We start from the raw sequence: 24,798 nt of genomic DNA, 5'->3' as shown, positions 1-24,798 counted from the left end.
CAATCAGTCAAAATCACAAAACAAATCAATGAATCTACTAAAATTGAAACACTACAAATTCTACTGTCATAGTTGTCCCATATATATAAATTTTTATTTTGCAAGGCAGGCCGGGCACACTTCAGGACCGTACAATAAAACTATTGGGTCAGTGGGGGCCGATCACATGCAAAGAACAGTTTCTTAAAGCATGTGGACATCTATAATCTATTACACAAACATATCAACACCTATATGATCTATAAAATTAAAAATACCCAACTATTTCTTTTAATTTTTTTTTAGTAAAAATGTAACATACTTACGTTTAATTGTGGATTTAAAAATCACTTACTTCGTATGTATGTGTGTATGGTAAAGGTCGTGATAAAGTTGAGAATTTTAATAAATAAATTGAAATTTTGAGAGATTCATAGATGCATAGGATCCCAACGGTGGAGTGGACAGGCATACATACAATACATAGGTCAAGTTTTGAATTTTACAGCCAAAGCAGAGACAAAGGTGTCAAGGGAATTAATTGCTGTGCTGGTACGACATGCAGTGGTACACGTGGTCAGGACATATGTATGTCTCCTCCCTACACCTCTCTTCTGATCTTATATTTAATTAATTAATTAATTAAAATGTAAATATATATATATATTATGTGTGTGTACTAAAATAAGGAAAAAGTTGGGGGAGATTTTTGGTATCAGGCATTGCACTGTACTACTGTGTGAAATGGAGCAGTTGAAATTAGGAATATATGTATTTAAAAATATATATATATATTAGAGGTGATTATGGCAAAGGAAGGCCGAAAAAGTTGCAAAAGAAGGTTGAAAAAATCTACAAGTGTTGGTGCAAAAGTAGGGATTGCATGTGCGCAATGATGCTCATATTTTGACTTTCTGAGATTCCCTCTCTATCTCTATATTCTTTCTAATATTAATTAATTAATTAATTAGGATTTTGCTTTTGTGGGTGATTCGATTCAATTAAAATCAATTCTCACTCATCAAAACCACATTCTATATTTATATAATTGATTCATTACAAAAAAAACCCACCGTGTTAATTGCATGCATGTGTGCTTGCTTGCTTTGACTTTAAGTACTGCTGTATTCTTATTACAGTACTGGACAGAAGATGAAGATCAATCATGTAATGTGATCGATTTATGTCACTTTTTTACCCTAAATTTGTCCAAAAGTACACACGCAATTGAACACAGCTGAACCCAATTATATCTTCATATATATACACTGTAAAATTAAATTGTGTTTGTTAATTTGTAGTCCCCATAATGACACATGAATAAGGTGGTTTGTAAATTGCATTTTAAAAATCCCTCAAAAGCAATAATTAAAGCCAAATCATATTTTCTTCAATCCAAAGACACATATGGTCTCTTCCCCATCATTGCCCTTGTCCCATTATTATTATTATTATTTTTTATATTTTCTTAATTTTATTTTCTTTTATTTTACCCCTCGAATTCAAATTAAATAGCAATGTGCGATGCAAGTGCAAGCAAGAACTAATGTAATTCCGTTATTGTTAATCATCGCAACGTGATACAAATTCAGGAACTAAATTTAAAATAAAATCAGATTTAATCATAATTGTAACAATAATAATTAATATTGGGTCGATTATTTTTTACATGCGTACATGCAAATATCATCAGAAAATCTGACGATGATTCGCAATGGCCTGGTTGATCTCCACACTGGTGGTTCCGTACACCGGCAGTTCTTCCTCGTACAGACATGCTCGTCCGATGTTCTCGAGCTCGAAGAGGTCGGAGCTGGCGCAGCTCCGGTCGTCGACGTCGCTCCCGTTGTTATTTTCATACAAATCTCGGAACTCATGATGCCGCCGCAGGTTCTTGCCCTCGCCCAGGCGGAAACTGTTGATATTCTTCTTAATAAAATGGCTGCCGACGACGACGCTTGGAATCGACGCGCTGCCGACGGGGCATTCGTCGCCGTCGTTGATGTACGTGTCTTTCTGGCCGCAGGGTCGGCTGTCCTGGTCGAGAATCACGCTGACGGGGCAGAACCTGACGGATCTCTTCGATTTCCCGGCCCCGCCGGAGGAGTGATTCTTGCTCAGGCAGGACGTCGCCGTCGCCGTCGTGTCTTTCATCGATCTCGACTTCCTGACGGGGTGGTGGAAGTCCTCCAGGGCCTGGTTTTTCTTGAGGTTTCTCGGGCTGAAAATGGAGTTGAAGAAACTGGCAATTTTGCCTCCAGGGGAGCTGGGCTCCTTGACCTTCTTCAAGTCGCCGTAAATCTTCATGGCCCTGGATTTCGTCCTGGTGAAACGGCCCTCCCGCTTGGGCGCCGGTTTGATGGTGGTGTTGGCATGTTTGGAGGATCTGGAGGAGTCGGTCTCGGAGGAGGAGAAGGCGCTGGAATCGGTGGAGGAGGCTGAATTGGAGGAGAAGTGGCGGGGGGCGTAGTTCTCCATCCATTTCTCGACCATGATCGCCCGGCGGAGGCTTTCGATCTCGGCCTCGACCTGGGCGGCGTGGGTCCTCCGGTCGGGGCGGGCCTCTCTTTGGTCGTCGATGGAATGGTAGATGGCGTCCAGCAGGGAGGAGGAGAACGACGGCGTTTTGCAGCGGCGGGGTCGCTGCACTCTTTCCATGGGAAAGAAAATAGATTAGATTAGCAGGGAAGAAGAGAAGGAGGAGACAGTGAAGTGAAAATTGAGAGTGTGGAAGTGAAAAAGCCAAATGAGACGGGTTGGATGTTGGTTGGGGACAGAGCAAAATTATTAGATTAGACTAGATAGATCAGAGCAGAGAGAAGAAATTGAACAGTAGGTAGGGAGGGATGGAGATGGAGGGAGTAGGGAACTCAACGAACTGTAGACAGAGTGTAAGAAAGTGCTGCAGAGAGTATTTATAAGTGCCGTAAAAGGAAGCTTTAGCACGCGTGCGTATGGTAGTATGTGTGTGTAAGAAATGTATGTATAGGTATGGATGTGACAGAGTGGCCACGACTGGCCTGGCCTGGCCTTTTTGTGCGTGTGTGTTGCAGGCAAGTACTGTACTGTTTGTTCATTTCAAAAGACCAGATCAGAGTGAAGAGGAGAACGGGTGGGGGGCTCATAGCCATAGGTATATGGTCATATCATATGGGATGGTTCTTACATGCTGGGCTGGCATGGCAGGTTCCTACTTCGAGAGTGAGAGATTAAATTAGAGGGAGACACCACCATATAGTTTATTAATTAATATGCTTGTAGTTGCATGAGAAGATGCTTGAGTTGTATCTGTTGCCAATTTTATTCCTGTTTGTTTTTTTCATTTCCCCAGATTTGGAATCTCTTTGCATGCATGTGTGTGTAAGAATTTCCAATACGGATGTTCCCGTTTATTTAATACTCCACTACATAAATATATAATCTTTCATTCTCTCTCTCTAATATTATAATACTTGTGTGTCATGAGTTGCCCTTCTTTTCCTAGCCATCGAATTCTTTTATCTATTTTCACTCTAGTACAAAAAATAAAATTAAAAAAATACTCTAGTGAACACACTAGTCAGTAGTCAGTACTCACTTGCTGCAGCTATATGTACCTATAGATTCTCAATTATTGCATTGAAGGAGAGTTAAAATGTGGTGTACCTCTAGAGCAAATGTAGCCATGTAGGGTGTAAATCCATATTCAAGAATCCCCAAAATACAAGCATGCATACATATACAAACATAAAGAAGCCCAGAATTTAATTGAGTACTCACTCTAGTTCTCTTCTCCCCTTGGTAATATACTAATCTGTGGCTTCTCAAAATAGCTAATACTTACCCACTTTGGTAGTCAAGAGGACCTCCCTCGGCCATTGGGAAATAATGAAGCATATCTGAGCATTCAGATGCTTTGGATGTGCAGGATGATCACAAGTATTGTTTGTGTACCCTTGCTCGATTCTCTTCCCACCACAATTTAGCATGTATCTCCCCGAATTGCTCTCGACTGAATATACACGAGCAATCCAAGATTAGTGTGGACTGTGGAGTATAATTGTGTTTATGTATTCAAAATACATAGCATCTAAATTCAAGATTAGTGTGGACTGTGGAGTATAATTGTGTTTATGTATTCAAAATACATAGCATCTAAATTCAATACTGATTACTGACCTGAACCTCACACGCCTGAGTTCTCTCTTACCGTCAGGCAGAGCCCGGATGGTGATGTACACACCGGGCTCATCCTGCTCGACCCACTCGCTCTCCAAATCACTGGCATTGCTGACAGATATATCTTCAGAGCGATCAGCATCTCTGGAGGAGCTAGTCCTCATGGAGGCATTCATTGAGGATGTTTCTGTCTTGGTGCCACCGCTGATGTTTGAGAGCTTGGGAGTTGAGGCGATGCCACAAGAATCATAGTTAGACCGGGAATTCATCGACTGAAGGTCTAGGGAATCAGATGAGGAGTACGCCACCCCTGTTCCATTTGGTCGATTTATCGTATGAGGAAGCGGTTCTCTACCAAGTGACGGTGTTGCAGGACTGTCCCCAATAGATCCAATCTTTGAACTGGTATCATCTTCAGATCTTGGAGTTGCTGGAAGAGGAATGGAACCAGGACTGAATCTTTGCACGTTGTAAAGCTCCATCACTTTCTCAGAGTTCTCAGCCCACCACCTCTGAGCTTGCCATTTGTTGAACATGTCTCGGCTAAACAAACAAGCCAAACATCAAGAACCGGTCAAAAACAAAATCATGTCTGAGAGGCAATAAGCTCCCAATATAACAGCTGACACATTGTAATTTGTATAGAGAAAAAATCTCAAGAAAGTGGTCGAAGGCCACATTTAACTCAAGCAGTCACAAGAAATCCAGCATAATTCGTGAGAGACTAACTGCATCATTCAAGCCAATCAAGAATCTCCACTAACTATACTTAGAACTACAAATGGGCTGTTGTATATTATTGACAAAGCCACTAAGTCGGACCAATTAAGGACCCTGTGAATGAAAAATTGGAGTTCACACGTGTATGAATTGGAAATCATTTGACTTTGCTTAGAGGGCATGCAACAACCATCCCACGAAATAATGGGGGGTGGGGGAAGCAATATGCCAAGAAAGCAAGCATGATTAAATCATGTCACGGGAATGGAATGGATCGCAAGTCGCAATCCATAAATGGACCAAAATGTTAAGGAAATCGAATCTGATGCATGACTACTTGGTAGAGTACCTGCCCAAAGCCATGTGTTCATTATCGTAAAGCAGCGACAACGCATTAAGTGATCAATTGGTAGTGTTTCACCTTTCTCTCCAGCTATTAATGTTTCTTCTGTACCTTTGAGAAGTCTCCATAGGGGACCATGACAAGAGTGTATTGTTCATTTAAGGAACCAGTGATGTATGTGCACCAAACTAACACACATATAACATACTCTTAGAATAAAAACCCGGTTTCAGTGTTTTACCCCGGTAAAAAAAAAATAAAGAAGAAAAAATTCACCTAGTAAGAGAAATAAGAAATTAAAAGCACACAGCTAGACTGGCTTCTTGTTCTTGTTCAGAAACCAGTATGATCAGATGCTATCTTGTCATCACTCTGGTTTTGGAGTGACAAGATTTGCACTTTGTTTCCAACACGACTCCCCCTAGAGTGAAACAAGAAATAGTTCCCAGGAAGATGACAAACCAGAGCCAGGCGTGAAAATGATAGACTCGCCATACCCCGACAGGCCAGCAACAAGTAGTAAAAGGAACCCGACACCATGAAAACAGGCCCACCAAAGAGTTTCAATGGGTTTGCCCTTAGGACTTTTGAAAAAGATATAAATGCAATGCAAGGACGGGCTGTGACTATCAATTATCATTTTCGGTTGTAGAGAATTTTGTTCAAAGTATTAGGTAAGCTTCAGCATTTGGCAGTTTCCTAAAATCTCTCCGTAATTTATTGCCTGTCTATTTTTAATGCTGGAATTATCGATCTTCTACCTAGACTAAACTTGTTCTAGGCCATCATAGCCCAGATAATTCCAGTACTCATCAATCATTTCTTTTCCAAATATCAGCTCATATAAATGCCAATATTACACTAGTATTAAATTTTCAAATTAAATTGATCTTTCTTTGAAAAAAGAAAAAGGCACTACAGCCTAACTTTCTTTTCTCTAAACTTTTCCATATGACAACAATATCACTGACACTTACCAAAGAAAACATAAAAACTGACAGACGCTGATTTCCTATGGGCACAAACAGGGGCTGGATATTAATTCTTTACTGTCTAATGTCATGGCAGTTTGCCAAATCCCCAAAAAATGCTGCTAAAAAAAATCACCAGCTAACAACAAAAATCTTTCTTCAGTATGTTTATTTACTGTTCAAGCTAGTGAACTCTTCTACAACCTTTAAAGTCACCTTTTATGCTATGAAAGGACAGAGCATAAAAACAGAAGGTCGCCAATTTTATGTAATAATAACCAAAAGAACCTTTTTATTGCATTTTATTGTTTTCATCTATGTTTTCCAATTTTTTAAGCTCCCACAGGGCATAAAGTTGAAGGTGACTTGATGGGTTAAAATCTTCTACCCCTCATTTTCTATATTCCTTTTGTCCCCTGATTTATCGTAATTTCTGCATAATCATTAGAAAGTACAAACAATCCTACAATTCTTTGACAACTCTTTAACAAGTAAAAAAAAAATACCATCAATATTCACAAGAAATTAATTATGTCTAAGCGCCTTTCCCTGATGGTCATAAAGCCCAATTAATAGGCATTGAGCAGATGTTTTCAACACCTAATAAGCTTAAATGATGGCTATTTAACTATACCAATCATGCCAAGACATAGGCTCCACTCACAATTTAATATTTTCCCACTGATTCTTTGTTTTGTTCCCCTCTCTCCCCCCCCCCCCCCCCCCCCCCAAAAAAAAATGTAAAATAATCTCCTATCACATTAAGTTCTTAAATATTTATTAATTATTTGACTATTTGTCTCAAAGGAAGAAACTATTGGACTAAAAAAGGTGATGAAATGGAAATTATGTAAGTGGTCCGCATGGCTACCCATTAGTATACTATTCTACGAATCATCTGATTTGTTCATCTTTGTTTTATTCATTATTCTGCATTTGATGTTTAACTAACAAACAAAACCTTTAATTCCTGCAATAAAATAAATAAATAAATAAAGTGCGAAATTACCAAAAGGGGTCACCTGAATCGAATCCGCTTGAGATCATTGCCTCCGCGCGGTAAGGACAAAAAGGTAATTAGCACACCGGCTTCCACCTGAGCCACCCACTCCTTCGGCTCGTTCTCCTCGACGAACACGACGGGCTCGACTCGCCGTCCGCTTGCCGACGCCGGCGTCCTCTCCCCGCTGGAAATTCCCTTCAGCCTCGCCTCCAGCTCCCTCCGCCCCCACGTCGAGCTTCCAGTTCGACGGTACGACCATCGGAACTTCTCCAAAGCAATCGAATTCGAATCCATCTCGCCACCGGTAACGCCGCCTCCGCAGCTCCCGTTCCTCCGGTGCTCGGAAATTGGCACGCAGTGGCGGTAAGCACCCGACGCCTTCAACGCCATGTCCTTGATCTACGAAGGATTTTCATAGACATAATTTTCAGAAGCAAAATTCCGGAGGGATGCGTACTAACCGTCACATCATTAGATGAAAAACCTGAGAGGAGAGTGCTTTGATGGCGTGTTTGTTGACGCCGGCGTTGGGGTTGAGTTTCTCGTCGGATTGATGATGGTGAAGAACACGATCAACGGGCGGCAACTCATCGCTCGCTTCCTTCGAACGTACGCATGTAAGCATTCTCGCTTCGATCAAATTCCTCAAAATTATCTTCTCCCCAAAAATCTAAGCCACAAACAGACACACCAACGCAGAAGCAAAAATCAATACACCTAGCAAAAAATTTCCCTTCAAAACACCAATTGATTTCCCCAAAACCACCAGATATTAAGCATCAACATCAACTTACCCGTGGAAATTACGAAACGCCAAAAAAAAGGAGACAAATCCTGTAGAACCGAGAAAGTGGCTCAAACGGAATAAGGTGAGAAGCAGTTAGTGGTGACGAAAATGTAAATTTAATGCCGCCCCATAAAATGTGCCATCACAGAGAGAGATTCCTGTTCACCATAATTAATTATACAGTACCAAACAGCATGAGTCAACACTGCATTCATCCAGCACCATATTAATACACACAGACTCTGTTAGGTATGAACACAAAATTGGGCTTTAGGCACCGCGAAGAAAAAGAAGAAGAAGATCGGGCGATTAGACAAGCACTGCGAAGATTGTTAAAGAAAAAAGGGAATTTTGAAAATTGCTTGCTTTGAGGGTTTTCGGGCTTTGAGACTCCATAGCCTTTGCTTTATAAGCTCGTTTTGTTTTTTCTTTTTCTTTTTTTTTTTCACATAATCGTCTCTTGAAATTTCATTATCCCAATCCGTACATAAATGTGTTGTACCAAAATTACTGCAATAGCTACAGGGTGTATGTGAAGTTTTGATTTTGTATAATAAAATTTTAAATTTAAATAGTTTTTAATATTGTGATGTTTTTTTTTAATGTATTAAGTATTTGATTTGATATTTAAAAAAAAAAATTAAAATAATAAAATTATAAAAAAATCTTACAATTAAACACACTATGTGATTTTTGAATTTTAACTCCGTCATTGAAATATTAAAAATAAAATAAAAATACACCAAAGCAAAGCAAAAACAAACAACAACAAATACTGATATACATTATGTTTTAAAATATCAAATTACAAGCTGTTTTTACTGTATGGGTTAAAAAAATTCATCACAATAGTGACAGTAACAAATAGACAATTAGCATACATACACTACAAATACAAATTGCATGTTTCATAGCAATTGTAAAGAAAAAGATGATTTTTCTTCGAACACTTTTTCGTCGGTCAGTGCCCCGTAAGAATTTTTGTTAGTACAATCTCGTACATAACTTTAAAAGCATGTTAAAAATAAAAAATGCATTCGATAAAATAGAGTGTATATAGCTCTAGATGTAGAGCACTGTATTACAAATGAGATGTGTTCTTCCATATATGGATATTCTAACGAACCAAATTTAACACATGTCAAAATATATCGTATTAAATAAAATCATATAATTGTATTATTTTTTTATTATAAATTATATTATATTTGATAATTTTATGTGTTATATATTATATATTATCATAATAACAATATAAAATGAATAACCAGCATAATCTATAATTAATTTTAACATAATTTATAATCAAGGACGTACAATTTATACTCAAATACTACAACATAAGCACATTTTTTGCGTGTGTTGCATTAAAAATCTGCTTCGTGTGTATTGACTCTATGTCATACATGTGATCTTTGTTTTTTCTTGCAAACTTACGTTAAAGATTTAATTATTTGTTATTTATAAAATTTGTATTTTATATGTATATAATGATATACTTGAATTTTTTTATAGAATTAATAATAAATTTTTAAATTAAAATAAAATGAGAATAAAAATAGATAGAATCCATCTATAATATTTGTATAAATAGACAATAAGAAAATGGGTATAAATTTTATTTTTTTAAAAAAATATATATATACTGAATATGATACAAATAGATATATTAAAATAATAAAATATGCACATTTTTTACAGATACAGAAAAAAAAAAAATAATTAAAATATTTTGGGCATAAGAGAGAGGGAGAGGGAGAGACTGAATGGGCTGCTTTAACAAACATTATGCTGACTGTGGCGAAGCCCAAATTTGAAATATTTCATTTGCAAAATAAAATATTATATTAATTTTTATAAATATACAAATAAACTATTAATTTTATAAAATAAAATATATTTTTTTTATCACAAAATATTATATTAATTTTTTTTATTTATTTTAAAATAATCAAATTAGCTCAACCCATAAAAAGAAAATTCTGTTTTGGTTGCTGAAAATGGGAGAAATCTTGGTACGAATAAAACAAATTGTTTTTGAAGTTTCCGCCCGCCCATAATGATTCAACAAAATTACGTCACAGCCCCCACACTGCAATATCATATTCTATATGTAATAATATTGCAAAATGAAATAAATAATTATATAAATTTTAAATGATAGTCCAAACCACCTCACAAGTTTCTTATCCGTACACCCGATTATGTCGATTATTATTTATATTATATTTAGGGGTAAAAATGTCACAAACGATCAGTTTTTTCAAATTATGTAACATAAATAATCTTTTTCAATGTATCGAATAATACTTCCAATCAAATTTCTCATGTTATAGTAATACGAAATAGTTCTCTTAATAATAATAATATTTAAATACTTATTTATTTGTTTTTTTGGTGATAATAAAAAATAAAATAAAATATTTATTGATCGTGAAATCTAGAATAAATAATTGGTCGTGTTTATTTAGAGTTTTAAAAATAAAAAATAAAAATGGATCAATGGTATCAAAATTGACTGTTAGCTATAGACACGGGTTTTTTACACGCATTTTTATTGCGTCACATATTCACCGCTTGTTTTTTTCTTCACCCTCACATCTTCACCGTTGGATTCTCTCGGTTGCCCAAATATTCGACGAATCCAACGGTCCATAGAAAAGGACATAATCCGCGAGTTTTGAATTGCAGAAGCGCTATTTAAGTTTGTACGTTTTCGATATCGTTGACTGTTTTGACGTGGAATTTCATGGAACAAACATCAAGAAGCGTCATTATGATCGGTCTCCGCTGTGCACCGCTGCACCGGAAAATATCTCGATCCTCCTTAAAATAAATTAGTCTTTTGATTCTATTTCCTTCTCAAACATTATTCATTCAAGATTGCATCTTTCTCTCTCCCCAAAGTACATATGTATATGGACATGGTTTCCTTCACCTCTGCGCGGAAATTAGGGTTTGGGGTTTGAATGATGTTTTGAGCAGTGGTTTTTGTTATTGATTGATTGATTGATTTACCTTGGAGGTTTATTTCAATGGCTGATAATATGAAAGATTAATTATTGTGAACAATCGAGGGGTTCCGTGCCCTCTTGAGTGTAAAATACAGAGCAGATACACTCGAGGTGACTGATAACACGGAAGAAACAGGGCGGATTGAATTGGATACGCCTGTGCATGTTGCGCACAGCTGTATCGAGTGTGTAGATAGGGATACACTTGCGCGCATATGGCGGCGATGCGGCGTAGGAAGGGCGCCGGTGGGAGACGGCCTGAGAATTCAGAGCCGCGATTGGACGAGAGCAAGGAGAAGCACTACATCGAATCGGAGAAGTCGAATTCATGTTCCACGAATTTGAATGCGGATGTCAATTCCATCGTGCTGTCGAATTCGTATCCGGCGGCGAAGAAACAGAGGCCAAAATGGGGCTGTGCCGACACTTGTTGTTGGTTCGTTGGATGCGTCTGCTCTATGTGGTGGCTTCTGCTCTTTGTCTACAACGCAATGCCGGCGTCGTTCCCCCAATACGTTACGGAAGCAATCACCGGTCCGTTGCCGGATCCTCCGGGGGTGAAGTTAGCGAAGGATGGGTTGAAGGCGAAGCATCCTGTGGTTTTCGTTCCAGGGATAGTCACCGGAGGCCTTGAGCTGTGGGAAGGCCACGCTTGTGCTGAGGGTTTGTTCAGAAAGAGGCTTTGGGGCGGTACATTTGGTGAAGTTTACAAAAGGTATCAATCGACTCGTACAGACTTAAACCTCTTGGCGCCATCATTAATGCGTGTTCATAAGCGTGAGCAGTTAGAACTTCGGTTTAGTAATTACTTATGAACTGACAAAGCTGATGATACCCATGAGATTCTTTCGCAGTTTGCAAGATGAGATTAGATTGTGACTAGGCAAGTAGCTATTATAGTGCCTTTTTCTACAAGAATTTATTGAAACTATAGATTGCTACATTAGACTCAGGGAGTTAATTCTCTTTTACTTTCCTATAAAAGAACTAAAAAACCGAGACTTTTGATTGTTTGTTTTTCTTTTTCCTTGCTTATATGAATTACCGATCTTTAAACCTTGAACGACATAGACTGCAGCTTCCTATGAAAACAGAAGTTTTTTTATTAAAAAGAAAAACTGTGGTTAGATGTATGAATTGCCAAAACCACTATTTGAATTGTGTTAAAACTATTTTGATTGAAAGATGGATTTTGAAGTTGTTATTTGCCATTGTAACCGAGTGTTAACAAACGTGCTAGTTGTGCTTATTGTTAATGTTTGTTGGACGGTAGTATTTAGGTATATAATATATATATTTAAATGACCCATATTTGTTTTTTTGGTGATTTTTATTTTATTTTATTTTATATACTACAACATGTTAACTTACCATGAATTGAACACTTACTATGATTGCTGTTGGGCGCGATGAAACTTAAGGGTCTGTTCTCTGATTGCTCAAACTTGGAACTATTGACTTAATAGGAACTACTTACTATTTGATGTAAATTGCAATACAATTTGAGTTGAAATGTTCTCTTGTATTGTGTTACCCTTTTTATAAAGAAAGAAGGAATGCTATACAGAATATTATTTGATTTGTAAGTGGAACGCATATATAGGGATTATACTAGTGTTGCTCAACAAGAAGGTAGCTTTTATGCACCCTCTTTGATCCAATTGATTATTCATATTCACTTTGCACTGTTATTCTAAGAGTCTTTGGCATCAATATGAAATATTTTCAGGTGGATACTTAATTTTCCAAGTTAACTCATGTTGCTTAATCATTTCATCTTTCAAGTGTTTTACATGTATGCATTCTATTTTTTCAGACCCTTGTGCTGGGTTGAACACATGTCACTCGATAATGAAACTGGATTGGACCCTCCTGGTATAAAGATTAGGCCAGTTTCTGGACTAGTAGCTGCTGATTACTTTGCACCAGGTTATTTTGTTTGGGCAGTTCTAATTGCCAACTTGGCTCGGATCGGGTATGAGGACAAAAATATGTACATGGCAGCTTATGATTGGAGGCTCTCATTCCAAAATACAGAGGTCTGCTACTTTCGTTGGACTCTTTGTTGAAAATCTACTATTAGGGCAAGCAGTTTAACTGAAAGAAACACTATACTTATTCGAAACAACAAGATTGTTTCATTATCTTTAATTGATAGCATTCTTATCATATTTATTTTATTGAACACATTTGAACTCTTGTTTTGGCAATTCTACGCCGGAAGTAGTAGGTTTCAGGACTTGAAACCATTGATCTCATGTCAAAAGCAGCATTTCACTTTGATTGTGGAATATTTTGTTAATTGTTTGTGGTGTTGGAATGACCCCAAATGCATGATGGTAGTGTTTTTTCCCATCCATGGTATTCTTTAAAATGACATGCATTTCTATTTTTGAACATTTTGCTTTTCACGCAATCACCAGATTCGAGACCAAACTCTCAGCAGGATAAAAAGTAATATAGAGCTGATGGTTGCCACTAGTGGTGGTAAAAAGGTGGTGGTTGTTCCACATTCAATGGGTGTCCTGTATTTTCTCCATTTCATGAAGTGGGTGGAGGCACCTCCTCCCATGGGTGGTGGGGGTGGACCGAATTGGTGTGCCGATCATATAAAGGCTGTAATGAATATTGGTGGACCTTTTCTCGGCGTTCCTAAAGCAGTTTCCGGGTTATTCTCTGCTGAAGCAAAGGATATAGCCATTGCAAGGTTTTGGTTTTGTTTTTCTATCCTTGCTGATCGACTGATTAGATAATTTTGTATCAATGTGCTTGTCCTTCAATCTATTTTATTTTTTCCATGATTATAAAATGGCTGAACTAGGGCCTAGGTGCTGTGAATAAGTTCATATGCTGCATTACTTCTTAGCCCTGGTTCCTGTGAAGCTCAGGATTTTATTGCAACCACAATGATATCTGGGTTTTATTCTGTATATCTTTTGATAATTTAAACTAGATGGCATTTTTTCGTCTGTCTATGCCCTTGCCATCAATTAGCTCAGCTACGAAGCTTATTATATTAATTTCTTATTGGTTGAGACAACCACATTGGTATTGGGGATTGAATGTGCGTGAATTATGTTCTTGTTAGCAATAGATATTTGCTTACTCATGGTTGAGTCCACAAATCAATTACTTTTTTCTTTTGTTTTATTTTACTCATGTAGAATTGGGTTTACATGGAGTCTGTGAGAAAGCTCTGCATGTTGTTGAACTTGTGTTTATTTGAACCAAACTTTGTGCAAGGACTAAGTGCTTTTATGTCTACTCAGTATTTTATGATTTATGCAGAGCTATTGCACCAGGTGTTTTGGATATGGATGTGTTTGGATTTCAAACAATGCAGCATGTGATGCGAATGACCCGTACTTGGGACTCAACAATGTCAATGATCCCAAAGGGTGGGGAAACTATATGGGGTGGACTTGATTGGTCTCCAGAAGAAGGTCATGTATGCAGTTTAAAGAAGAGGAGCAGCAATGGTCAGCCAACTGGCCATAATACGACTCAGAAGTTAGATAAGTCTATTCATGCAAAGTATGGAAGGATTATTGCATTCGGGAAGGATGTTGGTGATTTTCATTCATCTGATATTGAAAGAATTGATTTTAGGGTAATAACTGGACTTACAATCTGCATTGTTTTCAGAAACCAATTCTTAAATACCAGCTCTGCTCTTCCAAAGAACCTCATTGAACTTTACAACTTAGCGTTGTGATTGTCATGGATATCCATATATAGCTACTCAAAATCTTCAGAGCTATACTCCATATATACATTTCTTATTAATTGTAGTTATTTGATTTTATACAAAGGCAGAAAGGGTTGTTTCTTCTACAAAGAATGCAGATGGTAAGGAAATAACTACTAATTTATTTATGTCTTTGATCATTCATGTAGGGTGCTATCAAGGGGAGTAATCTGGCTAACACGACCTGCCGTGATGTGTGGACAGAGTACCATGATATGGGTATTGGTGGAGTAAAAGCAGTGGCTGATTACAAAGTTTACACAGCTGATTCAATCTTGGATCTACTTCAATTTGTTGCACCAAAAATGATGACGCGTGGTGGGGCTCATTTTTCATATGGAATTGCTGACGATCTTGATGATGAAAAGTATAATCATTACAAATATTGGTCGAATCCTCTTGAAACAAAGTAACACTCCTTACCTCTGATTTCCCCTTTGTTTCAACTTCTTTAGTTTCAGTTCTGTTTATTTGCCTCTTAATTTCAAAACGGTAACTACAACTTTATGAAACTGTAATTTATTTTTTTGTAGATTACCAAATGCTCCAGACATGGAAATCTTTTCCATGTATGGAGTGGGGATCCCTACTGAAAGAGCCTATGTATATAAATTCAGTCCTGCAGCTGAGTGCTTCATTCCTTTCCAGATTGACACCTCAGCGGATAGTGGAGAGGATAGCCATTGTCTGAAAGGTGGTGTCTATCTAGTCAATGGAGACGAAACTGTTCCAGTTCTAAGTGCTGGATACATGCCTGCTAAAGCTTGGCGAGGAAAAACTCGATTCAATCCCTCAGGAATCCGAACCTTCATAAGGGAGTATGATCACTCTCCTCCTGCAACTCTGTTAGAGGGGAGGGGTACCCAAAGTGGTGCTCATGTTGATATAATGGGAAACTTTGCTCTTATTGAAGACATCATCCGAGTCGCAGCAGGGGCCACTGGAGAAGAAATAGGAGGGGATCAAGTGCATTCGGATATATTTAAGTGGTCAGAAAGGATTAAGTTAAAACTCTAGAAGATTTAGTGTGTACCATATTGTAAGTTGTCTTCTTGATCCCTATTACTATGTTTAAATTCCGGGCGCGCATGTATTTCATGGTTACAGAAACATGATGGTTAATTCACGTTTAACCTGCAGGTTCGATAAGGCTGTCTGAATCTTGCCGCCATTGTCAGCATTCCTCTGCATTAAGGTGTATATATGAATTCGACGTAAAATGCACAAACTAGCTTATGGTTTTTAACTTTTCAATGCTCGACTATCTCTCAATCTTAGTTACACTGATGCAGTTGAGATATTATGTTCTCCGTTGACACGGTGGAGAAGCCGACGACTTGGGGGATGTGGATTATCATATGGGCATCGGCGCAGAGCCAAAAAGTTTTTCGACAAAAACTGGTGCAGAATTCCGGCAGCGAATGCTCATTGTTGTAAGTAGGGAGTAATGATTTATAGACAAATTGAAAGTATTAGTATTTAGCAAGATTGGAAAATGGTTGGTGAATTGCACAAAATACCAAAATGCAACTGGTCTGTTCTGGTATGGACTTTGTCTGTTTGCCCCCTCAAGGTCACATGAAAATTTTTGTTCATTTCTTGTCTGTCATTTTTTAAAATATATTAAATTTACTTGGGAACTAGCTTAGGAACCTATGAACGGCTCGTGACACCACTCTCAGACACACCCCATTGGATTCACCCATGTTTCAGTTTATTTGAATAAAATATACTACAGTATTGGAAGAGGGTGGGGGTGGGGGTGGGGGTGGGTTAGTATTTGTCGTTTTGTTACAAGGGGAAAGAGTCAAACTTTATGGGGAAGTGTAAACCACATTAAATTCATTCCCACCCTTCAGTCTTCACCATTCACACCAAGACCCTCACAGACTTTTTTGTCTTGAATTTCATTTTATCAGCATACAACACAATTATTCCACGTCGTTTCTCAAATATCTTTTAAATTTTGCTATAGTAATTATATATATATATATATAACAATATTAAAAAATGTGGAGAGGGGAGGGGTAGTCGTTGGGCACAAAAAACCTCACCAAAGCAAAAGCATTTCTTGAAAATAAGGCATACAGCTTTGGAAAAAACAAAGGACCCAATGGGAATGGAAATGGCTGTGTTCTGTGTGTTGTGTTGTGATTGTTGTGGGCCATTTGTTTGTTTGTTTTTTTTTTTTAATCCTTTTACTAATATACATATAAATATATATTTATATTAACTTGTACTAATGGAGTATTATATAAAATATATATATATATACTTCATGCTAACATAAAAAAAAAAGGCGAGAAAAATTACTCATGGGTGTTGTGTAATATGTGGCGCAGTATAGATGCATCTAAGAATTGGCACCTCTCTCTCTCTCTCTCTCTCGCTCGTCTCTAGCATATTAATTACATTCATATTTATGCAGACTACTATTGCTCTCCCTATCACCTACCATCTTTTTGCATTTACTCTTTCATATACTTTATAAAAAAAAAATAATAATGATACACTGAACTCTCTACAATTTTATAATATCAGTCAAATATATTAATTTTTTCAAAAAAACACATCATCTTCAGATTCTTTTACAGAGTCTAAACAAACTTAATACATGATGGAGCCCTGACCAAGACTATTAGAAAAGAAACTGAATAAAATAAAATTGGAATTGAAAGTGAAAGCGAGACTACTGACACTGCCAAAAGAAAACTCTAAAAGAAACAAATGCTACACAGTGAGGTGGGGGTTGGGGGGGCCACATGGGGTTGAGCCAGACATCAAGTGCAAACCAACAAAACAGGGATTACCGAAGAAACCAAAAAGAAGTCTAAAAATGAAATGATTCCATCAATGGTGCTGGTGGGAGGTGAGGTGAGGTGAGGTTGCGTGTCTTTATTATTGCTTGTTTTGTAGCAGTATTATGTAGCACTAGTCATTATTTTTAGGCAATAAAAGATACCATTTTTATTTATTTTTAAAATCCCAAAACAGTGGTGGTATATATATTAATGGAATAGGAGACTGGAAGAGGCCTTGTGGGTAGCCAAGAAAGGATTGGTATTTCTATTTTGCTTTGTAGGGAGAGTAGAATCAATCCCACAAGTGAGGGGAAGAGGGGGAGGGGGGAACATACCCAATTTCTTCCCAACAGCTTTGTCCATTGTTCCTCCTAGCATTGGCAGCAGATCCTAAAGGTTCCCATCTCTCTCCCTCTCTCTTTCTTTATCTCTCTCTACCCAATTCTCCTGTTTTTCCTTTCACTTTCACTCTATATCTGTGTATACACATATATAGATATACACGCCCACACAACACAAGCATACACGAGTTTCTTTCAAGTTCTAATGATGCTCTGTATACTGTAGATACAAAAACTTTAGTTACCTTTTACTTCCTATAAAGTTTGTCGACTTTTGTGAAAGGGTTTTCTATTTCCTTAGTTGGTTTGGGGTTCTTCTTTCCTGTTTCTGAGGCATTTGGGCGTATCAGAGATATGGGTTTGTTTTGAATGGTCTGCTTTGTTCAAGTAATTATTTGAAGCCCTGAATTTTGCTGTCGATGAAATTTTTTGAGTAGTGTTGAATTTTTTTTATTTAGGTAGAGTTTTGGTTTGCTTTACTTTCCGGGCTTTTCATTCATGAAGTATTTACTTTAAGGTTCTTGTAGTTCTGGTCCAGGCTCTAATACACTGTCATAGTGGGTTCATTTTAGGCATTGATTGATAATTATTGAATGCATGTTGAATTTAGGATGATGGGGGGACTGATCTGGGGTTAGAAAAAAAGTTTTGATTAGTGAATTTTCAGTAGAGTAAGGTCCATTTCTATTTCATTCTTTTGTTATATGTGTTGTTCATGTAATGGTTATTGTTCTTCTGCAATTATTGCTGCTTTTAATAGTTTAGCTTTTCTAACCATAGTTTGATGGGAGGTTTTATTTGATGTTAGGTTTGCCATGTCATGGTGGTTGGATCTTCAACCTTTTTAAATGCTCTTTAATTCTCTCATTTTTATTGTTTCGGAAATAAGTTGTGGCTTTAATTGAGTTTGGAGAAAGATTCCTTTCCTCTAGAGGATTATGAATTTTGCCCCATTCTATGCATTGGGGGGAATTCGTAGTATTAGGTATTTTTTGGTGTTAAGGTTATTACTACATTAGTACTTGGTGTCGCAACTTTGTGTGTGGAGGGCTCACCAACATATAGGGGCTCAATCAATTTAAGACAATGTTGGACTAATTGTCGTAAAGACTTGTGTGCGCTTCGAATGTGTCATTTGATTCTTGATGTCTAATAGTTGTAGATGATTAATGAAATTCATCCTTTGCAGTGCTTCTTTGACTCTGAATTAACAAATTGTTGTCCATGAACTGTGGTGTAGAGGTCGATGAGGATCAACATATTTGCATTGGGTTGTGCCGATACAATACCCTTTTATGTATGTTAAAACACTGTTTCGGCGAACACAGGTGGCTCTAGCATCGTGTTTTTTCAACAAGTACTCATCTTAATTGTTGGATTCTAGATTTATTTATTTATTATTTTTTTTAGTGTTAGTATGTATATCTGTCGCTAGATTGGTATTTGCTTCTTATGCCAACCTTTTGTGATGCATTGATGATACCTTAAGACACCAATAGTTGCCATTTAAGAGTTGCTCTAATTTAGAGTGGAACATAAATCATCGATCTCATTGTTGGTTGATATATTTAGTGTTGTTAGCACACAATTGTAGGTGGTTTGTTTGGATGTATGTTGTCTCTGTGATATGATGGTCTACAGAAGAAAGACACACATCCTCTCGACCAGAATATCATACATCACTTCTTTTTTTTTTGTATCAAATGGGCACGTGGCAACATTTTGCTCGTGGTTCATATCATTGATAGTTTTTTATATGGTTATTTTTGGGAGTATTCTGCTTTGGATTGTATGTCCAATGCTCTGTCGATGAAACTTCGTCGCCATCTACTGCTCTTCATCTGTCTTGAAGCAACTAAATTGCAATTGCTCCCATTTTCTAAAGTGCATTAATTTATCTTGACCAGAAGGTGAAGCAATTCGATTTCTGAATTCTGTTAATAGCTCGCCTATCTTACTGAGAAATAACTCTAATGGGAAAGACAAGTTCGGTGGAACAAAGTGCTTCCTCAGAATCCGGTAACAATGTCCGGATCCTCAATAGTTTCTCCTTGTCTCATTATGGAATAGATTTAAGTTGCTTTCTTCCAATTCAGTGCACGACGAAGGCTATGGGAACGTGAATCAAGGGCAAGATTTTCCGGCTGCTGCTCTGTTCACCAACAACCCCGAGCTGTCTGCAAATGCTTCACAACACGAAATAAACCAGCCAATGGTAAATTTTTGTGCGAAGAAAATCCCCCTTATCTCCCATACTTTTGAGTCTGATTCAATTGGTTGGTTGTAGTTCCCTTCTCAGATGCAGTTCCCGTATACTTACCCTGATCCCTTCTATGGTGGAATGTATACTTCCTACAACCCTCATAGTATGGTTAGTACCGCTATTCTTCCCTATTTGTTGCCTGTATTACGGGTTGTTCTTCTTTATCCTTCCTAATAATGTTACTTGATCAGATTCCTCAGGTGATGGCGGCATCCTCTGGCCGTGTCCCATTACCTGTCGATATTTCTGAGGACGGTCCCATATATGTCAATGCCAAGCAGTATCATGGAATTCTTCGGAGGAGGCAGACTCGTGCGAAGCTTGAAGCTCAGAACAAGCTTGTCAAAACTCGCAAAGTAAGTGTGTGTGGATTCTCTCCTTCATAGTTGATCGGTGCAATTAATGTTGCGAACAAATCATGTTCGAAACTGATCAATTACATACACACACGCGCGCAGCCATACCTGCACGAGTCTCGCCACCAGCACGCTCTGAACAGAGTTAGAGGATCAGGAGGGCGCTTTCTGAGCACAAAGAAGTCTCAGCAGTCCGACATCCTCCCCCCGTCGATCTCTCAAAGCAACACGACTCTGGATCCAATTCAGTTCGACCCTAAGATGAACTCGAATGAGAATCACGTTGAAGCGAACAAGTATATGGCTCCTCCCATGACTGAAGGCTTACAGATCTCATCTGTTGGTGTTCTTCAACACCAGCAGCAGGCAGAAGACATATTTTCGAATGTGTCGTCTCACATGACCTCTGTTCCTATGCAAGGAAGCGGAGGCAGCAGTCTTGTCTATAATGGGAATCGCCACTATGCTTCCATTGTCCGGTGAATGATGAGGTCGCCGACGGGCAATTCATCCTTGGCTTTGTTACTTATGGTTCTTAAAGCTGTTGTTTACTCTCTTCTGCTTGTGCTGTGTTTGGAAAGTATGAGAAATATTTGTTTGTGTACTTATTAAGATTGTCTTGTGTCTGCATAGGGCAACTTGGAACTTTCTTTCAGTCTTTTAACTTATAACTTTGGATTATTATGCTTTGTTCTTGACTCTTGTTTTGTTATCTTCTTACCTGTTATGAATAGTTTGTTTTTATTCAAGACTGATATGCTTTGGATCTGTTATATTTTTTTTTGGGACTCTAAACTTTATATCTATACTTGATTTGTCTCCGGATTCGAATTCATTTTATATGATTACAGATCTGGTATTTTTAGTTTCGATTAGGATTTGAATTTGAATACATATATAATACTACTTATCAACATATTTACGTAATGTATATGTATAAAGATATTAAATTCAAACTGATTTGATCCAATCAATAATATACATACGGAATTGGACCTCTTGACGGGCCTATTTCTATAGGCAAATAATAATAACTATTTTATCAAAATAATAATAATAATTATAGAAAAAAATTGATAACTATTTATAGTCATCGTAATCATACCAAAAAAACTCAATATTCGAAGTTCCCAAAATTTTAAATGCCTTTCCCAATTATGTTGAAAATCGAAGGGGACTGGTCGTTCTTGTAGTTTGGGGGTTAAATTAAGGAGTAGGTAGAAGTTGAGGGATCGGGTTGAATTTGATTAAATAAAAATGTCATTGGCCCGCCAATTCTAATATTTGCAATGGGGCCCTCGATTTTCCCCCTAGTCTTGGGCAGAAGTTTTTGGTATATTTTGAAGGCTGCTGCGAGGTAAAACATCAGTGATAAAGTAGCACCGCTTCATAGGCTTTGTTGGGCGAGGTGTACGGGGGGAGCTATGGATGGCGGCGTGCGGAGCAACGCTCGCTCCGTGGAAGAGGTTTTCAGAGATTTCAAAGGCAGGCGTAATGGTTTGATCAGAGCTCTTACTAGTGGTGCGCATCCTTGTTTTTGGTTATTTTTTTTGTATCTGTATCTTCTTAGTAGTTTGCGTTCGATGTTCTTTTTAGTTTTTATGTGTTGCAGAACTTTGAATAGTTTGCTGTTTTACTCTTCCTTTTAGTGTTCTACTGAGATTTGGAATTTTGTTGTAGTTTAATTTTACTGCGTTTAGTTTTTAGTTTACATTTTTGTAAACTAAGTTTTGGATTTGTTTTGTTGTTTTCGTCTTTTTCAGACGTTGAGGAGTTTTTTCAACGGTGCGATCCCGGTGAGTTCTAGGGTTTATTCCAACTCTGCCGTCCAGAAGGGCGTTATATTGTAAATTGTTATGTCATTTAGTGCTCTTAATTAGCTTGAATGTGTTGCTTTTTTCTTACTAATTGTTTGTGCTATACTTGTTCATGAGTGCGATAAGTTACGTTAACTTGTGACCATTTATGGAAGATTGTGGTACAAGCTTTGAGTCAAATAAAATCATAATAAATGTGTTTTTATGAGATAGATTTGCTTACTTGAATAATATAAATTGCTAATTTAAAATTCAGTTCTTGCTGCTGTTGTGATTCTTCCCCACATTATTTTGTAACCTATTCATTTCTGCATTAGTTTTATTTTATGGGTGATTCACCTTTGGTAACAAGTTTATATTCTTGTTATGGTAATCAAAGATAGATATACCAAATATATGCTATGCTTTACCAGGAGAAGCCCTATATGGCGTCATTTAAATTTCCATGGATAAGATTGCTTCAGATCAGATCTTTATTCTTTCCTGAAATTCATTCACCTTTTCTGTTAAGTGTCTGTGCAGGGTGGATAACTCGACTATACATTATATTTTTCTGCTGGCGCCATAGTTTTGCATGAAAGCTCAAATTTTCAAGCTTAGTTGAGTAGATTCATGGCTTGTAGTTGGAACCCTATGGGATTAATTTAGTCGAGGTTAATAATATCAACTGAAATTTCTAGAATTGAAACTGGTTAGTGCTTACCAGTTATTACTTCAGTAACTTACCTTTACCTTTTAAGAGTCAACATGCTGCTGTTGAGCCTTGCTTCTGTATGCTGCAGTACCTTTTTTTTTGTCCCTCTTGAATTCATTCAAGTAATCTGTTTTTCTCATTTCTTGCTTAGCAGCATGTCTTTTGTATTGATTGTCATAAATACTGTATATGCTCTATGAGTCACTCAATAAAACATGCTTCTATGTGAATGCATTTAATTTACACTGTAAATGATTCTGCCAATTCCAAAATCTGTGTACGCTGCAGAGAAGGAGAACTTATGCCTTTACGGATTTCCTAGCGAACAGTGGGAAGTTAATTTGCCTGCTGAGGAGGTGCCTCCTGAGCTTCCGGAACCCGCTTTAGGTATAAACTTTGCAAGAGATGGGATGCATGAGAAAGATTGGCTGGCTCTTGTTGCAGTCCACAGTGATGCATGGCTTCTATCCGTGGTTTTCTATTTCGGTGCCAGATTCGGTTTTGATAAAGCTGACAGGTGAACTAGTTTTTGAATAATGTCAATAGTTTTTCTTATTTTTTTGCTGGAACTATATAGATTATAATGCTACCTTTTTGGTTGAGGAAATCCATTAATCCTGAGAGATGAGTTAGCTATTCTTGCATTCAATGAGTTTGTCATTTCTGTCACACTGGTTTGAGGAAATGGCTATAAATTCATTTCGTCCTTATTTTTGTCCCACCCTCCTGTGATAGAAGCTTGGACATTTTATAAAACCTTTATATAGCATGCATTTAAATTACTTACATAATTTCCTGGTGTATATTAAAGGAGTGGTTAGCCATCTTTTGTTCTTGCAATATAAAAACTAATCAGTGGTGAGGTTACATTGCCCTTTGAGGTGCCATCCTTTAAACTCGAGGATGCAACAATTTAATTCGAGTTGGACAAATTGAGTGTTAACCTTTGTGAGTTCCTTTTGAAAGATTGCCATCTCTACACAGAACCGTAGATTATCTCTAGCTGGAATTGTTTAATGCATCTGCCTTATAGTTTCATTTGTCGAATGATATATAAACACAGGAAGCGGCTATTCAATATGATAAATGAAGAACCCACGATTTTTGAAGTTGTAACAGGAGCTGCAAAGAAGCAATTGAAGGATAAGTCATCTGCATCGAACAACCGTAGCAGCAACAAGTCTAAGCCGAACCCAAAAACAGTAAAGCCTCTTTTCCACTTCAGAAATAGTTCCTCCAACTTCTTGAAATCATAAAATCTCTTTGTTGTTATGAAACTCTAACATTTCTTGAATCTTAGGGAAAGCCATCCAAGGGCCAAGCGAAGAATGAGGACAAGAGAGTGGATGATGATCCTGATGACATTGATGATGATGACGAAGATGACGATGAGCATGGTGATACCTTGTGCGGGGCGTGCGGGGCAAACTATGCATCTGATGAATTCTGGATCTGCTGTGATGCTTGTGAAAGATGGTTCCACGGCAAGTGCGTCAAGATCACTCCCGCCAAAGCAGAGCACATCAAGCAGTACAAATGCCCTTCGTGCAGCAATAAAAGAGCCCGGCCGTGATCAATTCCTTTACGTCCTCGATCGTTTCGCAAGGTATCAATCGTACATCCATCTGTTTAGTAATATGATGATTTTCCATGGTAGATTTTATCTCCTGGCGGCTGCAGAGAGATGATTGGTTTTCACTCCCCCTTCAGGAGTTTGATTATTCATCCCCTCTTAACTAACTACATTTTATTTATCTAGTTTACTGCTTACCAGTAATCGTTGCTCGTTTGTGTTCTTGAATT

At 37.6% G+C, this 24,798-nt stretch overlaps 5 protein-coding genes across 10 annotated transcripts; 3 read left to right on the top strand and 2 right to left on the bottom strand.

Annotated features, from left to right (window-relative positions):
• Positions 1-1,520: 1,520 nt before the first annotated feature.
• On the bottom strand, positions 1,521-3,098 carry LOC127251884 (protein BIG GRAIN 1-like A). Its single transcript, XM_051275806.1, has one exon. The coding sequence runs from the start codon at positions 2,635-2,637 to the stop codon at positions 1,669-1,671; it is 969 nt and encodes a 322-aa protein (XP_051131763.1). The 5' UTR covers positions 2,638-3,098; the 3' UTR covers positions 1,521-1,668.
• A 474-nt stretch (positions 3,099-3,572) lies between these two features.
• On the bottom strand, positions 3,573-8,375 carry LOC127251883 (protein Brevis radix-like 4). Its single transcript, XM_051275805.1, has 5 exons — positions 7,969-8,375; positions 7,659-7,844; positions 7,194-7,573; positions 4,138-4,680; positions 3,573-3,970 (listed from the first exon to the last, which is right to left on the bottom strand). Exons 2-5 carry the CDS (start codon positions 7,797-7,799, stop codon positions 3,892-3,894), a joined length of 1,143 nt encoding a protein of 380 aa, XP_051131762.1. The 5' UTR covers positions 7,800-7,844; positions 7,969-8,375; the 3' UTR covers positions 3,573-3,891.
• A 2,394-nt stretch (positions 8,376-10,769) lies between these two features.
• Positions 10,770-16,318, top strand: LOC127251857 (phospholipid:diacylglycerol acyltransferase 1-like). 3 transcript variants are annotated; one of them, XM_051275766.1, is made up of 8 exons: positions 10,770-11,690; positions 12,792-13,014; positions 13,399-13,682; positions 14,264-14,585; positions 14,873-15,132; positions 15,257-15,762; positions 15,864-15,918; positions 16,002-16,318. In XM_051275766.1, the coding sequence occupies exons 1-6, from the start codon at positions 11,191-11,193 to the stop codon at positions 15,738-15,740; spliced, it is 2,073 nt and encodes a 690-aa protein (XP_051131723.1). In that variant the 5' UTR covers positions 10,770-11,190; the 3' UTR covers positions 15,741-15,762; positions 15,864-15,918; positions 16,002-16,318. The 3 variants fall into 3 exon arrangements, with proteins under 3 accessions (XP_051131723.1, XP_051131724.1, XP_051131722.1); XM_051275767.1 differs by having other exon boundaries at positions 15,864-15,937; positions 16,016-16,318; XM_051275765.1 differs by having other exon boundaries at positions 10,771-11,690; positions 16,016-16,318.
• A 1,292-nt stretch (positions 16,319-17,610) lies between these two features.
• Positions 17,611-21,173, top strand: LOC127251474 (nuclear transcription factor Y subunit A-3-like). 4 transcript variants are annotated; one of them, XM_051275184.1, is made up of 7 exons: positions 17,611-17,920; positions 19,106-19,193; positions 19,773-19,884; positions 19,962-20,080; positions 20,153-20,236; positions 20,320-20,484; positions 20,587-21,173. In XM_051275184.1, the coding sequence occupies exons 3-7, from the start codon at positions 19,839-19,841 to the stop codon at positions 20,965-20,967; spliced, it is 795 nt and encodes a 264-aa protein (XP_051131141.1). In that variant the 5' UTR covers positions 17,611-17,920; positions 19,106-19,193; positions 19,773-19,838; the 3' UTR covers positions 20,968-21,173. The 4 variants fall into 4 exon arrangements, with proteins under 4 accessions (XP_051131141.1, XP_051131140.1, XP_051131139.1 ...); XM_051275183.1 differs by having other exon boundaries at positions 19,055-19,193; XM_051275182.1 differs by lacking the exon at positions 19,106-19,193 and having other exon boundaries at positions 17,613-17,920.
• A 462-nt stretch (positions 21,174-21,635) lies between these two features.
• On the top strand, positions 21,636-24,786 carry LOC127251476 (PHD finger protein ALFIN-LIKE 4-like). Its single transcript, XM_051275186.1, has 5 exons — positions 21,636-22,005; positions 22,248-22,280; positions 23,284-23,512; positions 24,059-24,197; positions 24,296-24,786. The coding sequence occupies exons 1-5, from the start codon at positions 21,909-21,911 to the stop codon at positions 24,566-24,568; spliced, it is 771 nt and encodes a 256-aa protein (XP_051131143.1). The 5' UTR covers positions 21,636-21,908; the 3' UTR covers positions 24,569-24,786.
• The last annotated feature ends 12 nt before the right edge of the window (positions 24,787-24,798 follow it).

Source organism: Andrographis paniculata, unplaced genomic scaffold (genome assembly GCF_009805555.1).
Source record: "Andrographis paniculata isolate CXL003 unplaced genomic scaffold, ASM980555v1 Contig45END, whole genome shotgun sequence".
In the NCBI taxonomy this organism is placed as follows: Eukaryota; Viridiplantae; Streptophyta; class Magnoliopsida; order Lamiales; family Acanthaceae; genus Andrographis; species Andrographis paniculata.
Note: the sequence above shows the minus strand (reverse complement) of the source record. Positions and strands in the feature narration are given on the sequence as shown.

Coding starts and splice junctions, on each gene's coding strand:
- LOC127251884 (XM_051275806.1), bottom strand. CDS start 2,637: ATGGAAAGAGTGCAGCGACCCCGCCGCTGCAAAACGCCGTCGTTCTCC.
- LOC127251883 (XM_051275805.1), bottom strand. CDS start 7,799: ATGCTTACATGCGTACGTTCGAAGGAAGCGAGCGATGAGTTGCCGCCC. Junction 4,681..7,193: donor CTCAAGCGGATTCGATTCAG/GTGACCCCTTTT, acceptor TTGTTTGTTTAG/CCGAGACATGTTCAACAAAT. Junction 3,971..4,137: donor CTCAGGCGTGTGAGGTTCAG/GTCAGTAATCAG, acceptor GTGTATATTCAG/TCGAGAGCAATTCGGGGAGA.
- LOC127251857 (XM_051275766.1), top strand. CDS start 11,191: ATGGCGGCGATGCGGCGTAGGAAGGGCGCCGGTGGGAGACGGCCTGAG. Junction 14,586..14,872: donor TTGAAAGAATTGATTTTAGG/GTAATAACTGGA, acceptor TCATTCATGTAG/GGTGCTATCAAGGGGAGTAA. Junction 15,133..15,256: donor TCGAATCCTCTTGAAACAAA/GTAACACTCCTT, acceptor ATTTTTTTGTAG/ATTACCAAATGCTCCAGACA.
- LOC127251474 (XM_051275184.1), top strand. CDS start 19,839: ATGGGAAAGACAAGTTCGGTGGAACAAAGTGCTTCCTCAGAATCCG. Junction 20,237..20,319: donor CCTACAACCCTCATAGTATG/GTTAGTACCGCT, acceptor TTACTTGATCAG/ATTCCTCAGGTGATGGCGGC. Junction 20,485..20,586: donor AGCTTGTCAAAACTCGCAAA/GTAAGTGTGTGT, acceptor ACACGCGCGCAG/CCATACCTGCACGAGTCTCG.
- LOC127251476 (XM_051275186.1), top strand. CDS start 21,909: ATGGATGGCGGCGTGCGGAGCAACGCTCGCTCCGTGGAAGAGGTTTTC. Junction 22,281..23,283: donor TTTTCAACGGTGCGATCCCG/GTGAGTTCTAGG, acceptor TGTACGCTGCAG/AGAAGGAGAACTTATGCCTT. Junction 24,198..24,295: donor CTAAGCCGAACCCAAAAACA/GTAAAGCCTCTT, acceptor CTTGAATCTTAG/GGAAAGCCATCCAAGGGCCA.